The sequence below is a fragment of the Bombus vancouverensis genome, chromosome 2 (genome assembly GCF_051014615.1).
Source record: "Bombus vancouverensis nearcticus chromosome 2, iyBomVanc1_principal, whole genome shotgun sequence".
In the NCBI taxonomy this organism is placed as follows: domain Eukaryota; kingdom Metazoa; phylum Arthropoda; class Insecta; order Hymenoptera; family Apidae; genus Bombus; species Bombus vancouverensis.
The window spans coordinates 12,967,718-12,984,724 of record NC_134912.1 but is presented as its reverse complement, the minus strand read 5'-3'; the positions used below and the strand labels follow the sequence as shown (position 1 = coordinate 12,984,724).

At 38.9% G+C, this 17,007-nt stretch overlaps 1 protein-coding gene across 4 annotated transcripts in view; it reads left to right on the top strand.

The window, feature by feature from the left end:
* rg (A kinase anchor protein rugose) overlaps nt 1–16,801 on the top strand; it is a 413,962-nt gene extending 397,161 nt beyond the window's left edge. For 3 of the 4 annotated variants that reach the window (XM_076627439.1, XM_076627446.1, XM_076627429.1), the window contains 14 exons: nt 488–603; nt 4,877–4,989; nt 5,063–5,203; nt 6,575–6,694; nt 6,777–6,929; nt 7,017–7,089; nt 8,013–8,197; nt 9,078–9,297; nt 9,378–9,458; nt 9,534–9,701; nt 9,813–10,076; nt 10,204–10,400; nt 10,546–10,697; nt 10,830–16,801. In XM_076627439.1, coding sequence (XP_076483554.1) covers nt 488–603; nt 4,877–4,989; nt 5,063–5,203; nt 6,575–6,694; nt 6,777–6,929; nt 7,017–7,089; nt 8,013–8,197; nt 9,078–9,297; nt 9,378–9,458; nt 9,534–9,701; nt 9,813–10,076; nt 10,204–10,400; nt 10,546–10,697; nt 10,830–10,920 — 2,074 coding nt within the window. In that variant the 3' untranslated portion in view covers nt 10,921–16,801. The remainder of the gene's footprint in view (nt 1–487; nt 604–4,876; nt 4,990–5,062; nt 5,204–6,574; nt 6,695–6,776; nt 6,930–7,016; nt 7,090–8,012; nt 8,198–9,077; nt 9,298–9,377; nt 9,459–9,533; nt 9,702–9,812; nt 10,077–10,203; nt 10,401–10,545; nt 10,698–10,829) is intronic. The other variant, XM_076627441.1, reaches the window with a different exon arrangement.
* Nucleotides 16,802–17,007: the final 206 nt, after the last annotated feature.

The window sequence follows — 17,007 nt, the reverse complement described above, 5'->3', positions numbered from 1 at the left end:
ATATGAAAAAATTATATCTATCATGGCAGTAACCTATTCAGAAGAATTCATTATCAATTTCGCAATACTGATTTCAAATAAATTTATCATTAAGTCAGTCTCGCATAACAACATACCTATGTATAAGTCCACGTAGATAACTTTTCATAAAGTCGTATTAACCGATAGCAATCGTACAGTTGCAGTTTCGATGGATCAATGATAGTGTAAATTTAGTTAGACAGGTATTAATTCATCTATCGTATGTAACATAGTGTGTATCAAACGCTACAATCGTGAATAAGTTGTTACACCGGTTTTGACATCATTTGCAACGATGGATAAAGGATAATCAATTCTAGGATAATAATAATCTATGTCATCGGTAATACCTCCTCTCAATACGAACTTATTATTAATGATATTAATCTTACAAACGTATCGTGTTCGACATTTTGATCGATGAGTTCTCTAACAGGAATATTTAGAATTCGTCCTATTTTTGCAGGAGAGCGTCGATGATGTCACCTCGACAACTAATGAGAAGCTCTAATATGACGCAAAAGTGGCAGCGCAGAGAAATATCCAACTTCGAATATCTCATGTTTTTGAATACCATTGCTGGTAAGTAGAAATTTGTACGAAACTTCATTTTTCAGCTTCTGTTCGCTCATATATTATAAAGTTACACTGATTAGTTTCGCAAGTTATAATCGTAAAAATCTTCATAAAAATATGATATGGAATCCAATTATAGGAAAAAAGAAAATAAAGCAAAACCTAAAAGTAGCCGTCCACACACGTGATATCTCATTTGATATTAAATGTACATCAAAAAACGGTATCAACGAAACCCTCTAAGCACTTCACCACGTAAAAACCAATACAATAACCGTGATAAAAGGGGAGTTGTTCAACGGCTAAAAAATCATATCGGCTTACGGGTTGCGGAAAGAAAATGCGACGTCTGCGGATGGTCGATAGTTGTTCGATCACGTCGCCACGGTTCAGATAAGATGGAACGAGAGAAATCATAGTAGAGTATGAGTTGGAAAAAGATGGAGAGTCTATGGCTGCACACGGCCGGATGGAATCTGTCGCGGTGTATTAGGGATGTTCTCAATCAGCTCCGTGTTCCGTTAACCACCCCATACGAGTAATCCCCGGCTCGTGGGCCCTGGTAATCCTCTCCCGAGGGACCGGTGTTCTCCGCTTCCCTACGCAGAGTGGAAGCCGCGCCTTTGTTTCTCCGTCGGTTTAATATCGGCTGCCCCTTTTGTGCGTTCGCGTCGTAATCTAAATCACGAAACTCGAGACGTTGGTCCCTTTACCTTTTTTACTGAATCACATTGATCAGCCGTCTCGACAAGTAGCAAACATCCGCAGCGTACTTGTCACGAGAAACGTAGCGTGGTGTCTGATGAAGTGATAGGAAAGCTTAATAGCGTGACGTTCGATAGTGGAATCATCCGAGGATAATGTATTCACAGGAGGAACGATGTTTATAATTAGAAATTAGAATGTTCTTCTATTTTTAGCGAGCATAAAGCGGAAGATAGGGTTCAAAGGATTCGAGCGTTTGGAAAGTGTCGATGGCAGAACATTTCTTCCAAACTCATAATAATTACAACAATCTACTACCAGCAAATTTCCAAATTCTTTTATTTCCAAATTTCCATAAGCATATCCGCTATAAAAGAAGTACTGGTATATCAAATACTATCGATGGATTTTCAAATCCCTATATTTCTAAATTTGCAAAAACTTCGATTCATAAAATTTTAATTATACAAAACTCGAGTCCCAATCTCATCTACTTGTGGGAAAACTGATCGTAAAGAAAACACATGCAATCGCGAATTATGTAAACGTAAATTTTACGGTTGCTCACGCGCACGCGTACTGGAATCACCCGTCTAATGACGAGGATCATCGTGAACGCGTAATTATTTGTACATCGAAGAGAAACGCCGCTAGACGCCGGAGGGTGACCGTGTATTTACGAGCGTTATATATTAATTGTGCGAATAAATAGTCCAACAGGGTAAAGAGGGGTGAAGGAGAAGAGGAGGAGGAGGAGGCGGCGGAGGGCGCGCGCGATCGCGAGCGCAATGCAATTGGGCAAAGCCCGGCGGGAGAACACGTTGCGAAAACGAACCGGTCCTGCGGCCAGGCTCCCGCATACGATCCATTCCTGTTTTTTATTTGCTTTTGTTCGCATCGGTTTATTAAAAATTAATGATAGTAGGGCCGATGTAAATATGATAGGCTGCATGTCCCGATGCAAGCTGGTTCGCGTGGGTGTACACACCGCCGGCTACGCCGCCACCGGTCCATCGGCGTTCTTCCTGTTGATGTTCGCCGGGGAGAATTTCTTTAATTAATTGTTTGCTTGAAAATGTTTTGAACTTCTTTTTAATCGTACGAGTATATGTGTGTCTGGAAAGGGAGAGTTAATAAGAGCGTTGAATAACGTGAATGTGGTTTCTGCTGGAACTATCGTGAAGATTTTTAAATACGGGTATACAGCAAGGAGAAATATATATGGTTACATGTGCTAAGATATATACAAACATTTAGATAAATAATACAGTCCGAACAAAATAAAACGGAATTTCTAGTATAGACTATATCACACACGTCGCGTTGCTTGGTTCTGTACTTGTAGTATTTGCGGTCGAACAATAGGTACTTATGGATTGTATCGTTCAAATTTTGCATTGGAAGTACTTAAGAAAGGAGTGTTCACGGTGGAATGCTTATACTGGGTTTCAGGTTTCCTGTGAATTGTACTTTCCGCTTATACCACTCTAGATCGCGATGCCTATCTCGTTTTAATCGACGAGCCGTTCTTAAGTGAAAAACTTTTCTTTGAATGATCTCAATATATCTAGTCTTATAGTCATTGTAATCGGACTATAAGTAATTAGGTGTTCTTAATAACAGTACGTTATCGGACTTAGAAAAGCAGATACACGAGGATATTTGATCGATAATTTATTTCATTTAATTTGATCGAAACCAAAACGCTATCACCGATAGTCACAATGTTAAAGACCAACATCAACTTTCTTGCTTGCAGAAAAGAAAACATCAATATTTAATTAACAATCACTTTAAATAGTTTCTCAAAATATATTCTTCAAGCAAATGGGAGACAAGCAGCGTAACGAGGCGAATAGTCGTCGAGTTGAAACCATTTCGCAGGACTTCCTGCCAATTTTTCTACGTAGACCTGTGTCCCTTTAAATCTCGGCAAGTGGTGAGTTAAAAACGAGCCTCTCGTCGCGGCTAGCACTTATTATAACGTTGTTCTGTGAGGGACGAGGGTGGCGGAGCTGGAGTTAGGTAAAAAGTAAAGGGCAAAGGGAGGCGAAGGCGAGAGGGGACGCGCGTGTCGCGGGCATTCCAGTGTCGGGAAGCGTTCTGAGAGTGCTCACTCACCGCGACGCTACCATTAATAATCACTTTGATGCATAACGCGGCCTTACTATTATTTACGTCCGACCGGCGGTCGTGCAGCGTCACGATTTACGATGCATTGTGGCCGAGTCTTGTGCACACACTTGCCGACTCTTGCCGCCGAGTCTTTCCTTTCCTCTCTTTTCGCTTCTCTCCTATTGCTTTTGTTACAAGCCGAATTGAGTACTTCATGCAGTTCTTAGAGACGAATCAACGGATTCTTCAGAGACTTCGTGATTATTCTTGTGTCTCTATGTGTGATGGGAGATTGTGACTTTTCCTTTAATATATTGGAATTAGGTTTCCTTTGGTCGATGTTCATTCAAAAAATATAGTATTCTTTGATTAGAAAAATGGGAAAAAGAATAATTGAGAAAGCAAAATTAGATCTATCTCGAACCCGAATCGGCATTTTGAAGATTCACGAAAGTTTGTAATCTTCGTCTTCGCATCCCCTATAAATTATCCTCTGTATTTTCATTCCGCCATTAACACCATATTGTTATCTATCTGACTATGATTTCACTTCGACATAAACACACATACATTAAGTGAAAAAAGTCGAGAAACAAAGGAAAATAATAAAAAGAATGTCTCGCTATTCGTTGAAGAAGATATACGCTGCTCAAGAGCTGTTGACGGATCGGTAGATCAAGCAGAACGAAATAAGAAGTACGAATTAAACGCTCGCGTAAACGATCCGACGCGAAGGTCTAAGAGGGTGGGAGGATAGGCTTCGCCTGACAAACTTGCTGACGGGTTTTAATTAGCAACAGGGGAGGAGATTAGACGAAGTCAGGTTCTCTTGCAGCCGCGCTGCCGTCACTAATGCATCTTGGAATGGGATTTCGGGGGTGGAAGAGTGAGACCTCCAGAAGTGACAATTTCAGGAACGATTAGCCGTCACGCTCTGAGTTATGCGCTTACTAAACGGAGCACCTCGCACCCTACGGAACTGTGGCATGCATTTCGTAAAAATAGAATTAGAGGGTCTACGAGTATGCATCCATTCTCTCTCTCTTCCTCTTTTTGTCATTCGTTCTAGTGCGAGGGTGGCGCAAGAAAGAAGAGTGACCGCGGCTGAGCACAACAAAAAATTAGGCCGGTGATTATGCGCATTAAAAGGAATACACCAATGATAGCTTATTTATTTTTGGCCTCGTTTAAACGAGAATTTTTGGTATATGGGACGAGTCCCATACATAGATACATCGTAAATGATATTTAAGTCATTTCTTCGACCTTCGAGTTTTGTATAGCTTTCCATTAGATATTGTGATAGGCGAAAGGAAGAAAAATGACGGTTTAATATTTTAAATGTTAAGCCATCTAATCAAACGAGTGAATAGAAATATATATCTAATAATTTTTATAGAAATAAACGAATCGCGTGTGAAATTTTATGGCGATAGATTAAGTGTAAGTTATATTTTAGGTCGAACTTACAATGATCTGAACCAGTATCCTGTGTTCCCTTGGGTGTTGACTAATTACGAGACGAAAGAACTCGATCTCAGTCTGCCTAGCAACTATCGTGATTTATCAAAGGTATAAAACACGTATATATTACGAATGTAAATGATACTTCGTGTGGTGCTTAAATTTTGCTATATCTGTTCAGCCAATCGGAGCGTTAAACCCAAGTAGAAGAGCTTACTTCGAGGAACGCTTTCAAAGTTGGGAGCATGACAGTATACCGCCGTTCCACTATGGCACACATTACTCCACAGCTGCTTTTGTTTTGAACTGGATGATACGTGTGGTAAGTGTTTAATATCTATTTTTAATACGACTAAGAAAATTCTATTTATCATAAGTTTACCACTCGTCTAAATAAAATGCTTCCTTAATTCGATATTTTGTAAATAGAATTCAATCTTACGCGATGTATTCCCAATTTATCAACGAACGCTTCTAAAACAACGCGGAATATCTGGACGAAATCGTCGATTTTCCAGCTGACTATTTTAGAAACCTGTCCACCTTGAGCCATAAATTTTGTCGCATTCGGTAGTACATATCTACACACTAATTTGGAGGCGTCGAAACGCCCTAGAGGCAACGAAGCTCGCCTTCCCGTTAAATGTGTACATTTCTTTTCTGCTGCATTTCCTCAGATTCTCCCTCTTCTTCCATTCCAAGGATACGCGTAAAAGTACACCTCTCACCGCTTATCGCTATAATTTTTATTACTTCATCGATTAGATACATTAATTTTATTATTATTAGCGTGCCGAGTAAGTGGTGAGAAAATGAAGACAAGAAAAAAATAGCATTTACGTTCATGACTCGGTTTATCGCTGCTTCTAGTATAATCCATTGCACGTTCAATGATAGTTATTGCGCATACACGCGCGCGACACGTTCGATAGCGATTGAATCTCATGTAAATGGTGAAGCTTGAACGAGCAAGCATAATTTCCACGCATTTGCATACAAATCGTCAATAAGCGGTTTTACTGTTGTTTCACTGGCGAGACGCCCTGGTGTTCCTTGTAAGGATATACTGCATCGTAAACAATTTATTGCTTTATAACTGCACCGCTTCTTGTCTCTTTGGGCCCGTTTCCATGAGCACCCTCGACGCCCTGGTCGCGATCGACCTGTGGTGCGGCGAGATAGTTCCAGTCTCAAACTGCTCGTTTCTTGGATCATTGTAAACGTTCCAGGCACATCTTGTCGAAAATCTCGTTCGCCGACAGGGCTGTAAATCACGGCTGTATCTTCGACGCCTACGCGTGAAACTCTCGCCGATCACAGGGGGTCCTCTGTTAACATTCATCAGCCTGTCAGTGAAATGAACGACGGATAGGACTTTAAGCGCGAAACCATATAACAAAGTAGCGTTTCAGTGGTCTTTCCGCATGATGGTTTAAGGACTTTTTGCTAGTGGTCGTGGGAGAATGCGTGACTCTAAAACTTTTAGAGAATTCGATGCTGATTCATTATACGATGGAGGATTTTAAAGAGTGACGTTGTTCCGATAAAATGATTAAAATTAACGCACAGTATCAGAAGGAAGAAAAAATCATGCGACTTTAATCAATTATTGAATGCCAAAAGAATTTCAAATTTGGACGTACGAAGAATTTGGATGTCAAATTATTTATCACGATAAAATTTGGTATTTCAGGAGCCCATGACAACGATGTTCTTGGCTCTACAAGGTGGCAAATTCGATCATCCGAATCGGCTGTTCTCCTCGATCGCTCTATCTTGGAAGAATTGCCAACGCGACACTTCGGATGTCAAGGTTTGTTCCATGCTTCATTTTTTAAAGTCGCTCACTAATCTTTATCATCTATTGTCTATTATAATAAATTATTCGTTAACAGGAATTAATTCCGGAGTTCTTCTTCCTACCGGAAATGTTGGTGAACAGTAATCGCTATCGCTTAGGTAGGCAAGAAGATGGTAGTGTAGTTGGTGACGTTGAATTACCTCCGTGGGCATCGTCCCCGGAAGAATTTATACGAATCAATCGAATGGTATGTTCAAGAAATTCTATTCAATTAAAATGCATATATTTTAACACGTATCGGGCAAACTATATTTTATTACTTTAATTGCTACAGGCTCTAGAGTCAGAATTCGTGTCCTGTCAATTACACCAGTGGATTGATTTAATATTTGGCTACAAGCAGAAAGGTGAGACCAATCTATATTACAATGTTAATCTGATTACCCTTCTTTAAAAGAATTATGTAAAAGGAAATATAGCCAACAAAACATAACATTTTACAAAAAATATTCCTCAATATCTACTTTGTTGTAAATACAAATATTTCAAATCAGAAAAGAGCTACAAAAATAAAGTTATTAAAAAAGAAGAAAGACAATTCGAATCCATAGAAAGTATTACAAAATCTCATTAATTTTTCCGCGTAAATTTTTCGAAGGAATCAACGCGATATCCGTGCAATGGTGCGAGTAGTAGGCTAGACCGGGTGTTGGGACACGCGTGGTCGAGTCAAATTAGATTTCCACCGGTGGTAATTGCCGGTGGCGCCTCTATATCCGGCGCTTCCCCGAAGATGTTGACGCCAAGGAGGCAGCGGGTGCCGGCGCTCACCGCGCGTATGGAAGGAATTAGTTTTTAGTTAGCTTCCTCCCGGTCTTGTCCCAACCAATTAGGCACGTGTGCCGGCCGCGACAATGCGCGCCACCCCTAATACGCAACACGTTTACAGTTGGTTGCACGAGAGTACAGGCAACCGGATATACCGGCCACGAGCAATCGGTAGCGGCTTGAAAGATATGCAACGCGAAAATATATAGATTTTTTGGTGTTAAAATTAAATTGAATGGTTCGAGAACACGAAAGATGTATTTTCAAGCGGTCATCAGATTTATTTAGTGCTGAATCACAAGGAGATAATATGGTCGCAACTCTTTGTAGAATAAACAAATATTTGCTCTGTAAAAACTGTGACGACAACAATTATAGGTGGCTGATTAACTTGTATTTAAATGAAAATTTGTTTAAGTTAATTCGTGTTAGAAATATAAATGTTTTATTGGAAACTAAAATTTGCCTTCCTTAAAAATGTTTTCCGCGAATTTTCTTTTAGGTCCGGAAGCTGTTCGAGCAACGAACGTTTTCTACTATTTAACGTACGAAGGTAGCGTGGATCTAGATACGATAACCGATCCAGTTATGAGAGAAGCCATAGAAAATCAAATTCGAAACTTCGGTCAAACACCCTCGCAACTTTTAATGGAACCGCATCCTCCGAGAAGCTCGGCGATGCATTTGGTAAACAATGTTCATTTCATAATACGTCATGCTTCTCAATAGTCAAATCATTGTTTAGCATCGTAGAACTATGTAATAAGAAGAGTGTGCAATGTATCGTAAGTAATATGTCTAGAAAAAGGAGAAAAAGATCTCTGTGAACTAGACTAACAAATCAATAGGTTCCAATAAGGATGTGAAGTCTTAAAAGTATTCTGTTAGTTTTAGAATAGTAGTACTAATCTCTAGAAGAATTCATAAATTTATTGAGTTAGTTTAGAGTTTGATAGTTTAGATCTATCATTTAAATTTTATCATGCGGTACCTTTGTGGTTTTTGTTAGATAGTGTCCTTAGCGTCAAAGCATACTCTTTCCCTTCGAAGTACCTATGTTCTAAAACAAAATTATTACGCAAGGAAGTGTCTAAAATTTTAATGCAATTTTCATTTGTGCTTCAATGTGATTTAAATATGCTATTTTTCATTATATCATAACAAACTTCATGTGTCCTACTAAAACAAATGATCAATTAACGAATTTTAAACGAAAAGGAACAATTTTTATGATGTGAATATTTCCAAAGATACGATCTTTTCAATATTAGAAATTAACTTGTTATTTTAAAGAAGCCTTATAATTTATTTCGTACGATCAATATTAAAGAAATTTCGTAGCTAAAAATTACACTAGATTTATATCATTTTAAAGCTGCACCGAACGTATGATAAAACTTAGAAAAATGCAACATCTAGCATACTTAACAGAATACTAAATTGCATCTTCTACATCTCTAACCAAGCCACCCTCGAATCATGCAACAACGAGTCACTATATATATATCTACCTACAGAAGCGTACAATGCACGCTTTTCTTTCTGTTCAATCGTCCCGAACGAGAAGAGTACCGCGATGTTTGACAAGACGTTGCCAACCGTGTTGCAGTCGCCGATGATGTTTTCGAGTATCCCAGACGATGTGTGTATGACCATCAAATTCCCATCGAACTCGCCGATCTGTCATATTTCGGCTAACACGTATCCTCAATTACCTTTACCATCCGTCGTAACAGTCACTACTGGTCAGCAATTTGCTGTCAACAGATGGAACACCAACTACGCAGGTATTTATTTTAATTTTATTTGTCATTTTATCATCCTTAAAAATCCTTAAAAATTTATTAACATGTAAAATAATTTATAGCATCTGTGCAATCGCCAAGTTACGCAGATACTCCACAAGCACAAGCTGCTAATCAACCATTGTCTATGGATCCTGTTCTGTGTAAGTATAACGAAGAATAGTAAGAAATATTCCGTGGAAAGAGTAATATAAAAATTCCTACAATATATTTCATAGCTCAAGCAGCGAATAGTCCGAATCCCACGTTACGTCGTCACTTGGGTGACAATTTCAGTCAGAAGTTGAAGATAAGGAGTAACTGCTTCGTCACTACAGTGGATAGTAGATTCTTGGTTGCGTGTGGTTTCTGGGATAATAGCTTCCGCGTATTTTCTACTGAAACTGGTAATAAGGCTTGTGGATATGTATTTGCGTTGAAATACGAACAAAGCGGAACCTTAGTTTGGAGAAAAGGAAACAGGAGATCTTCTCTAACATAATTATTCCTATTTTCAGCAAAAATCGTACAAATAGTGTTCGGTCACTATGGAGTTGTTACATGTTTGTCACGTAGTGAGTGCAATATCACTTCTGATTGCTACATAGCATCTGGAAGTGCCGATTGCACGGTCTTGTTGTGGCATTGGAATGCCAGAACACAGACGATTGTAGGTGAGGGTGAAGCACCAGCACCTAGAGCAACCCTTACGGGACACGAGCAACCAGTGACTGCTGTTGTCATTTCGGCTGAACTGGGCTTGGTCGTTTCTGGATCTTATTGTACGTAATTAACCAATGTTTGAAGTTTTCATTGTTGGTTGAATTTTGGTGTATTAATCAAGACATAAGCTTATAAAACAGTCTCAATAATGAGAACGGAATTTAATGAACTGTGTACTATTTGCAGACGGACCAGTTCTTGTACACACAACTTTCGGTGATCTTTTAAGATCATTGGAAGCACCAAATGGATTTTCTTCGCCTGAAAATATTTCAATGTCGCGAGAGGGTGTCATCGTTGTAAATTACGAACGTGGACATATAGCAGCTTTCACTATAAATGGAAAACGACTTCGTCACGAGTCTCATAATGATAATCTTCAGGTAATTCATATTAGTCTCAACAACGTGATAGTATTTCATTCCTTCTTTTATCGTCATAGAATTATGCTGCTGCTGAGACAAGTACCGGTATTTTTTAGGCTCGAGAAATCAATTATTGTGTTACAAACAATTTTCGTTCTTCCAGTGTCTACTCCTCAGTAGAGATGGCGAGTACTTAATGACAGGTGGTGATAAACGAATTGTAGAGGTGTGGAGGACGTTCAATCTAGCTCTTCTCTATGCATTCCCAGCTTGTGAAAGTAGCGTACGTTCTCTGGCACTTTCGCATGACCAAAAGTAAGTGTAGCTAAATTTCATATCATTCATATAATTCAACATTTTTTCATCTCTTTTCCGATTATCATAGGTTGAGAGAAAGAAATTTATTACAACTGCAAATCCACAATTGCAATTTATTTAACGTTTTAGGTTTCTTCTAGCTGGTCTGGCCAACGGGTCGATCGTGATCTTCCATATCGACTTTAATAGATGGCATCACGAGTTCCAGCAACGCTACTGAGACTGTTTCGCGTACGTCTAGCAAAGTCGAACGAGACACGAACGTAGTTCATCTGTCGTTCGTCTTCCTTGTACAACATCGACAGATTTCTCTCAGTCATATATGAGTAGGAACGGTAACATCCACTCAAAAGTCAGTTTCGCAACATCCGATCGTGTGTGCAATTTCATTCGAACAGATCTACGATTCGATCGCAACGTATCGAATTTGAAGAAAAGGAAACCGCATCGTGCAATAACGCGAGGATTGGACAAAGCGTTCATCGACTATCTCAATCGTTCAAAATAAAAAAAGAAAAAGGAAAAAAAAAGGAAAAAACGATTTCGAGCATGGTGAACGAACTCTGATCCTCTAGTGTTTACAGATAGGAGCAACGAGCAACGACGCTTTCGTAATCGTTTATTACAATCAAGTAGTGGGCGCAGAGAACAGTAGTCGCCGAGCAGCAGGTATACTTATGATATTCAGCGTTTTAGCAATAAACAAAAGAAAAAAAATAATATTCGCTTTCTCGCGATTCTATGGGAGAATATTCGAGTGCTTCCGTGAGATGACGCGTGCGAATCGATTGACCATGCGTAAGTGCACTAAGGTTGAAGCGAAGTTTCGAGCACGGGGGAACTGGCCAGGCTCGAGCACGCGTTATTCTACGATTTCGATTGGTATCGATACTTGCCTCGAGATTTCTAGCCATGCAAAAACCGAGAGAGAGAAAGAAAGAAAGTATCCACGAGGACTCAACAAAGAAAAGAGAAATAGATACGAACCGCATCATTCCCTCTCTCTCGAACCGCTAGTCAATTACGAATACATTAAAATTTATCTGTACGCTTGCGAATACTCGAAGGCCGATTCTCTCGACTCACACCGTTCGAGGGTGCGTGGCGCAATGATGTAATCGTGATCAGATCCTCGGACAGTAAACTCGCAACGACGTAATCGCGAGTATCTCTGTGTGGCATGCCGTAACCACGTTATGTTTCTATTTCTCGTACGAAAGGAATATGAGCGTGGTTATGGTCCTCCGGTGACACATGTCTAGTGCTAGAGTAACGTCCCGTGTAAATACGATTATCTCTACGGCGTATAAATATACATAAAATATATTATATATTATATATTATATACGTACACGGATAATTTCGTGTTAAGGTGTCGAGCGAATGAGCGACAGATGAGGGAGAGAATTGTATTTCTGCGCTGATGTCGTAATTGCTGCTCGTGATAATGAGACACTTTTTGGCTAAGCACTTAGTGAGTTCAGTTTTACGAGACATAGGACCGTAAACGACACACGTACACGTGTACTTAAAACACAATTCCCCCTATAGATCCCTTCACAAAAGACACATCTTCAAATCTTTACACATTTGCACAAAAAGGCACTTTCGCAGGGACGATCCACGCTTTTTTCGCAGAGCCGTGCACTGGGTTGCCCCAATCTCGAGGAATACCCACTCATACACACAAGCACATACACACATACAATATAATACTATTCACCGTAATCGTTACTATCATCCCGCAAACACTTCCTATTCCCCAATATTCACGTCCTTCGAAAGAGATCCTAATTTTTTATCAAAGCCGTCCAGCTTAACTTTTTGCGAGGATATTTCTTGGTATTTTCGCACGCGATGTATAATTAATCAGCAGAGACGAAGAATTATTAATAGGCTTTAAAACGAGCGAGTCTGAATCACGTGGATTTACCCGAATTCGTTGACGTCGATCCTATAGTGATTGCTAGAGATCGACGTCGTTCGTGTGTGAGCGTGTCGCCCGTATGACGATTCGAATGGGACAGAAAAAGGCTAGGATTGCACCTCGTGAACAATTGCAAGATCAAAGAACGAAAGAAACAAAGATAAATGTGTAAATACAAAGATCGGTCAAATTGGATGGATCATCGAAGAAGTAGGAGGAAAATGTAGGACGAATTTTTCGAGAAATAACAATATCGCGAATGATCCATGCGACTCTCGTCTACTCGTCGTTTCGCTGTATCACGAATGCTAGTCACTCTTTCTTGGATAAAAATCGGTGTTCATCACTGAACTAAAGAAAACGCGTGTGTGCACAGCTTTTATTGTTTACGATTGATATTCGATCGGCATAAAATGTCGTTCACTTTCTATGGTATAGTATGCTAGCGAATCGCTTTTATCCAATGGATCAATGATTGTTCTTTTTACACGCACGCTTGTTAGTCATCTCGGTAGATCGGAATGTGTTTCTCTTCGGTAACGATCAGTGACGTGATATTAAAGTCAGACGGTATTCGTAAACGAAGGAATGAAAAGTCAGGGGAAAGAGTGGCGAAGAAACGGTGGACAAAGTGTGTGAGGGCGCGAAAAGAGGTTGGCGTGAAAGGAAAGGTGGCGTAAGTGAGAATAATCCGGAACGTGAGTTTTGTGGCCACGTCGGTAATCGTCGCGACGTGATATCTCGCGAGTCTACACAGTGGCGTTCGATAGGATAGAGACTTAATTTCGATACGATTCTGTGCGATTACCACGCGGAAAGTACTTAATATTAAAGGAAGACAAATTAATCACGATGGATTACGAGAATGTATTCTTAAAATAGAAAAATTGTCCTGAATTATGATATAAGATGTAAACGTCTCAGGATGCATCTAGTCAAGATTCGCGACGAGAAACGTGGCGGATTACCGATGGATCCCGAATTTCTTAGATGTCGATACACTTAAAAAAAAAAAAATAATCATATTACAGTACCGTCTACATGGTAGATCTAAAGTAAGTGCATGGTGCCGTCGTTTTAGCGATCAATCACTCTTGAGCTTGCGAAACAAACAAACAAAGAAGAAAAAAAAAAGATGTCACGATGTAAAGTTGTAATAACGATTTATCATAAAAGTTTTAGTGTTGGTTCTTGTATCATGCACCCGGTTCGCTGCCGGTCTCGTTAATCGTACAATTTATACACGCATAGGACAATGTTACGTGTGCAACAACGTGTTAAACAATGGTATTATCGCTACTATTCGTTATGGGCGTGCTTATTGCATGATTGTTCATGTTGTTTTGTTCGCGTGGGGAAAGAGAAAGAGAGAATGTGTATGAGAAAGCTTGCTGGCTAAACAGAGGGAGAAAAAGGAGAAATGAAAGAAATAGGAGGAATAAATGCGCACGTTTGCTGTATGCGTGTGTGTGCATGTGTGCGAGAAAGGGAATCGTGTCTGGTGCTTTGGATAATGTTAATTTCTCGCGTACACGTGGTGATAGCTTGTCACGCGTGCAACTGTTCACACATTGTACTTAATGTACAGTCCGCGTATTATCGACACCTTATTTTCGCTACAATGGAATTAGGAATGGGCAAAGGGAAATATGAAAATGGGTAAAAAAAGAGAGAAAAAGAAGACAGAAAAGAAGAAACATACGTGTCATTCTGGCTGTATTCTCTGCTTCTCACATAGTGTTTTTCAATCGAATTTAAATCTCTTCGAAGGTCGAGAAAAAGGAGATTTGAACAAGTTCTTTCGAACTTTCCAAATTTGAAAGATTTGTGAGAAATTAACACGTCTGCACAAAAATAAACATTTAACAAGTGCGAAGCAGCGTAATCAGTGAGAATGTACCGTGATAAACGAAACCAAGAACTTAAAAAAGGAGGATAAGGAAAACAAAATGATATGAGAGAACGAGTGAAAAAACAAAACAAAAAAAGAACAAAAAGATTTTAAAAAGAGGACTTTTTATATTTGTTTATAGGTGTGTGAGAATGCTACACTTTTCGAGCAAGTTGTTAGTAAATTCCCTCCATATTGCTATATATATATATAACATTATATATATATATATTAAAAAATATATATAAAGGAAGTTAACAAAAAAAAATCAATTTTCTGTCCGTACTCGAACTTCGGTACACGTAAGAGTAACGCTACTATTTTAAATAACGCTAAGTACAACGCTACAACAAAGGTTTGCCTATATAATTATTATTACAACTACACTTTATTCTCATTATTAATTCATATGGTTATTATTAATTACCATTACTATGATTACGAGGTATAATTGATTAGTGTTCTTGACATCACACGCGTTTGTGAATGCATTTTGACATGTGTACTTATTAAGAAATATTATAATAATTGAATCGGTAGACGCGAACGATACAAAAGAAAAAGCGAACACGAAGAAGGTAAAATAAAAAAAAAAGAAACAAAGATTTGTACAATTCGAGAACGAGTTAGGGTTCGTCCGATGGTTTCCAAATCGAGCCAAGAAAAGACGATGTTTGCGTTATTTACCGTGAATCATCAAGAAAGTGCGAGGTAATTACGAACCATATGCGAGATGTTAGGAGAAAAATTACGCAAAAAGGTAAGAATACAAAAAAAGGAAGAGGAAAATGTAAAGGAAGAAATAGGTGGAAGAAAATAAATACACAAAAAGATTAAACGGTTCGTTTACATACGGAACTGCCCGTAGAAGTACTTACGTACGGATTTAACCAAACGTTCTAAGCGTAATCACGGGCGGATGAGAGGGACAAGCGCATAAATGTCACGGGATAACACTTACTCGGACGCTTAGTCGTTAGAATCGTAACCTCTTCAGTATTTAACTGCGCCGCGGTTGAAGAAAATCGTGACGACGACGTGGAATCGATTCGATAGCGAGGAAGATCGAAACGTGTATCCGTGCAATTTGGATTCGAAATCCTTGGCGATTGTTTCGCGAAAGGGGAAACTGTACCGTCGTTGCGAGCTTCTTCTCGAACGCGAAATAATTTTCCAATCAATCGATAAAAGTCAATATATGCGAGATTGTAGAGAGAAAACTAAAACTAATAATAATGCAAACAGAGAAAAATACGATGATGAAGAAGAAACACATACACACAGAGAATAATAAGGACATGTAGCGAAATCATGTAGAACTGCGATTGTTTAAACGTGATCATCGAGTTCATCTGCGTCAAGTAGTGTTTTATAATCGTGAGTCCGTTTCTTATGGTAAGCGATACGATTTAAATAATTGTACAGCATTTGTAATGCTACACGAGCCATCCGCTCTGGATTAAGCTTAAGCCCATCCGGTTCACAACACAAATAAACCAATTTAATCACTGCAGTTACATTTCTTCAAAGACTGAACATCGTTCCGCGGCATATTGTTTTCTATGTATGCATAATGTATATTTCACCACCACGTTACGCCATGTCCATTGTTAATCGTAATTTCAAGCCAGCATTTAGAATCCTAATATTCGCTCTGAGAATGTTCGATTAGCAAATTGGGGGTGAAGTGTGGCAAAAAGGATAAAAGGAAAAATTATGGCGTGGAGGGGGGGGGGGGGAAGTAGAGAAAAGAAATGCAAAAAAGAAAAATAATCGAGATACGAAGAAAGATAATAATATGGCCTAACTTTTTCACAACTTACGACGCGATGTAGATGATACGTAGAACGCCATAAAATGAAACAAAAAGAAAAAAATATTAAAATAATAATAATAATAATAATAAAAGAAACAAAGATGGATCGATGTTCGATCGACGAATAAATGACTGCAAAATTAATTACAGTTTTAAATGAAACCTCGATGCTTGTCTAAATATGATTTCCGATCGAAAGCCAAAATTGTAACTGCGACATCATACGTCGGTCAGTCTCGTCGAAGACACGGGCGACGCAGGTTAATTCCCGGCACTTTTAACAGAGTACTATTAAGTAGAGGTACTTAAGTCATTGCTACATACCAATATAAGCTCTATTGCTTATTTTATACTTAGTATTATCGTAACGTTTCGATTAGAGGTAACATAATGGGAAAGTTGTATCTTAGCATAAGGTAGACTAATCTGTAAAGATAAGTAGTCAAATAAATGAAAAGTACATTTGATGTTGCAGATGGTTTTTCATTTACTTTCACTTTCACTGTTGTATTAGATACTCTAATGATTAAAATCTACATTGATTGATGGGCACTCACTAACCTTGAAGCGGCCTTCAGTGCCATTTACATGACCTCGATGACCATGAACAAGATTTCAAGGTATTCATTTTAATTTTGTTTAAAAATAATCGACAAAAAATCATTGGAATAGG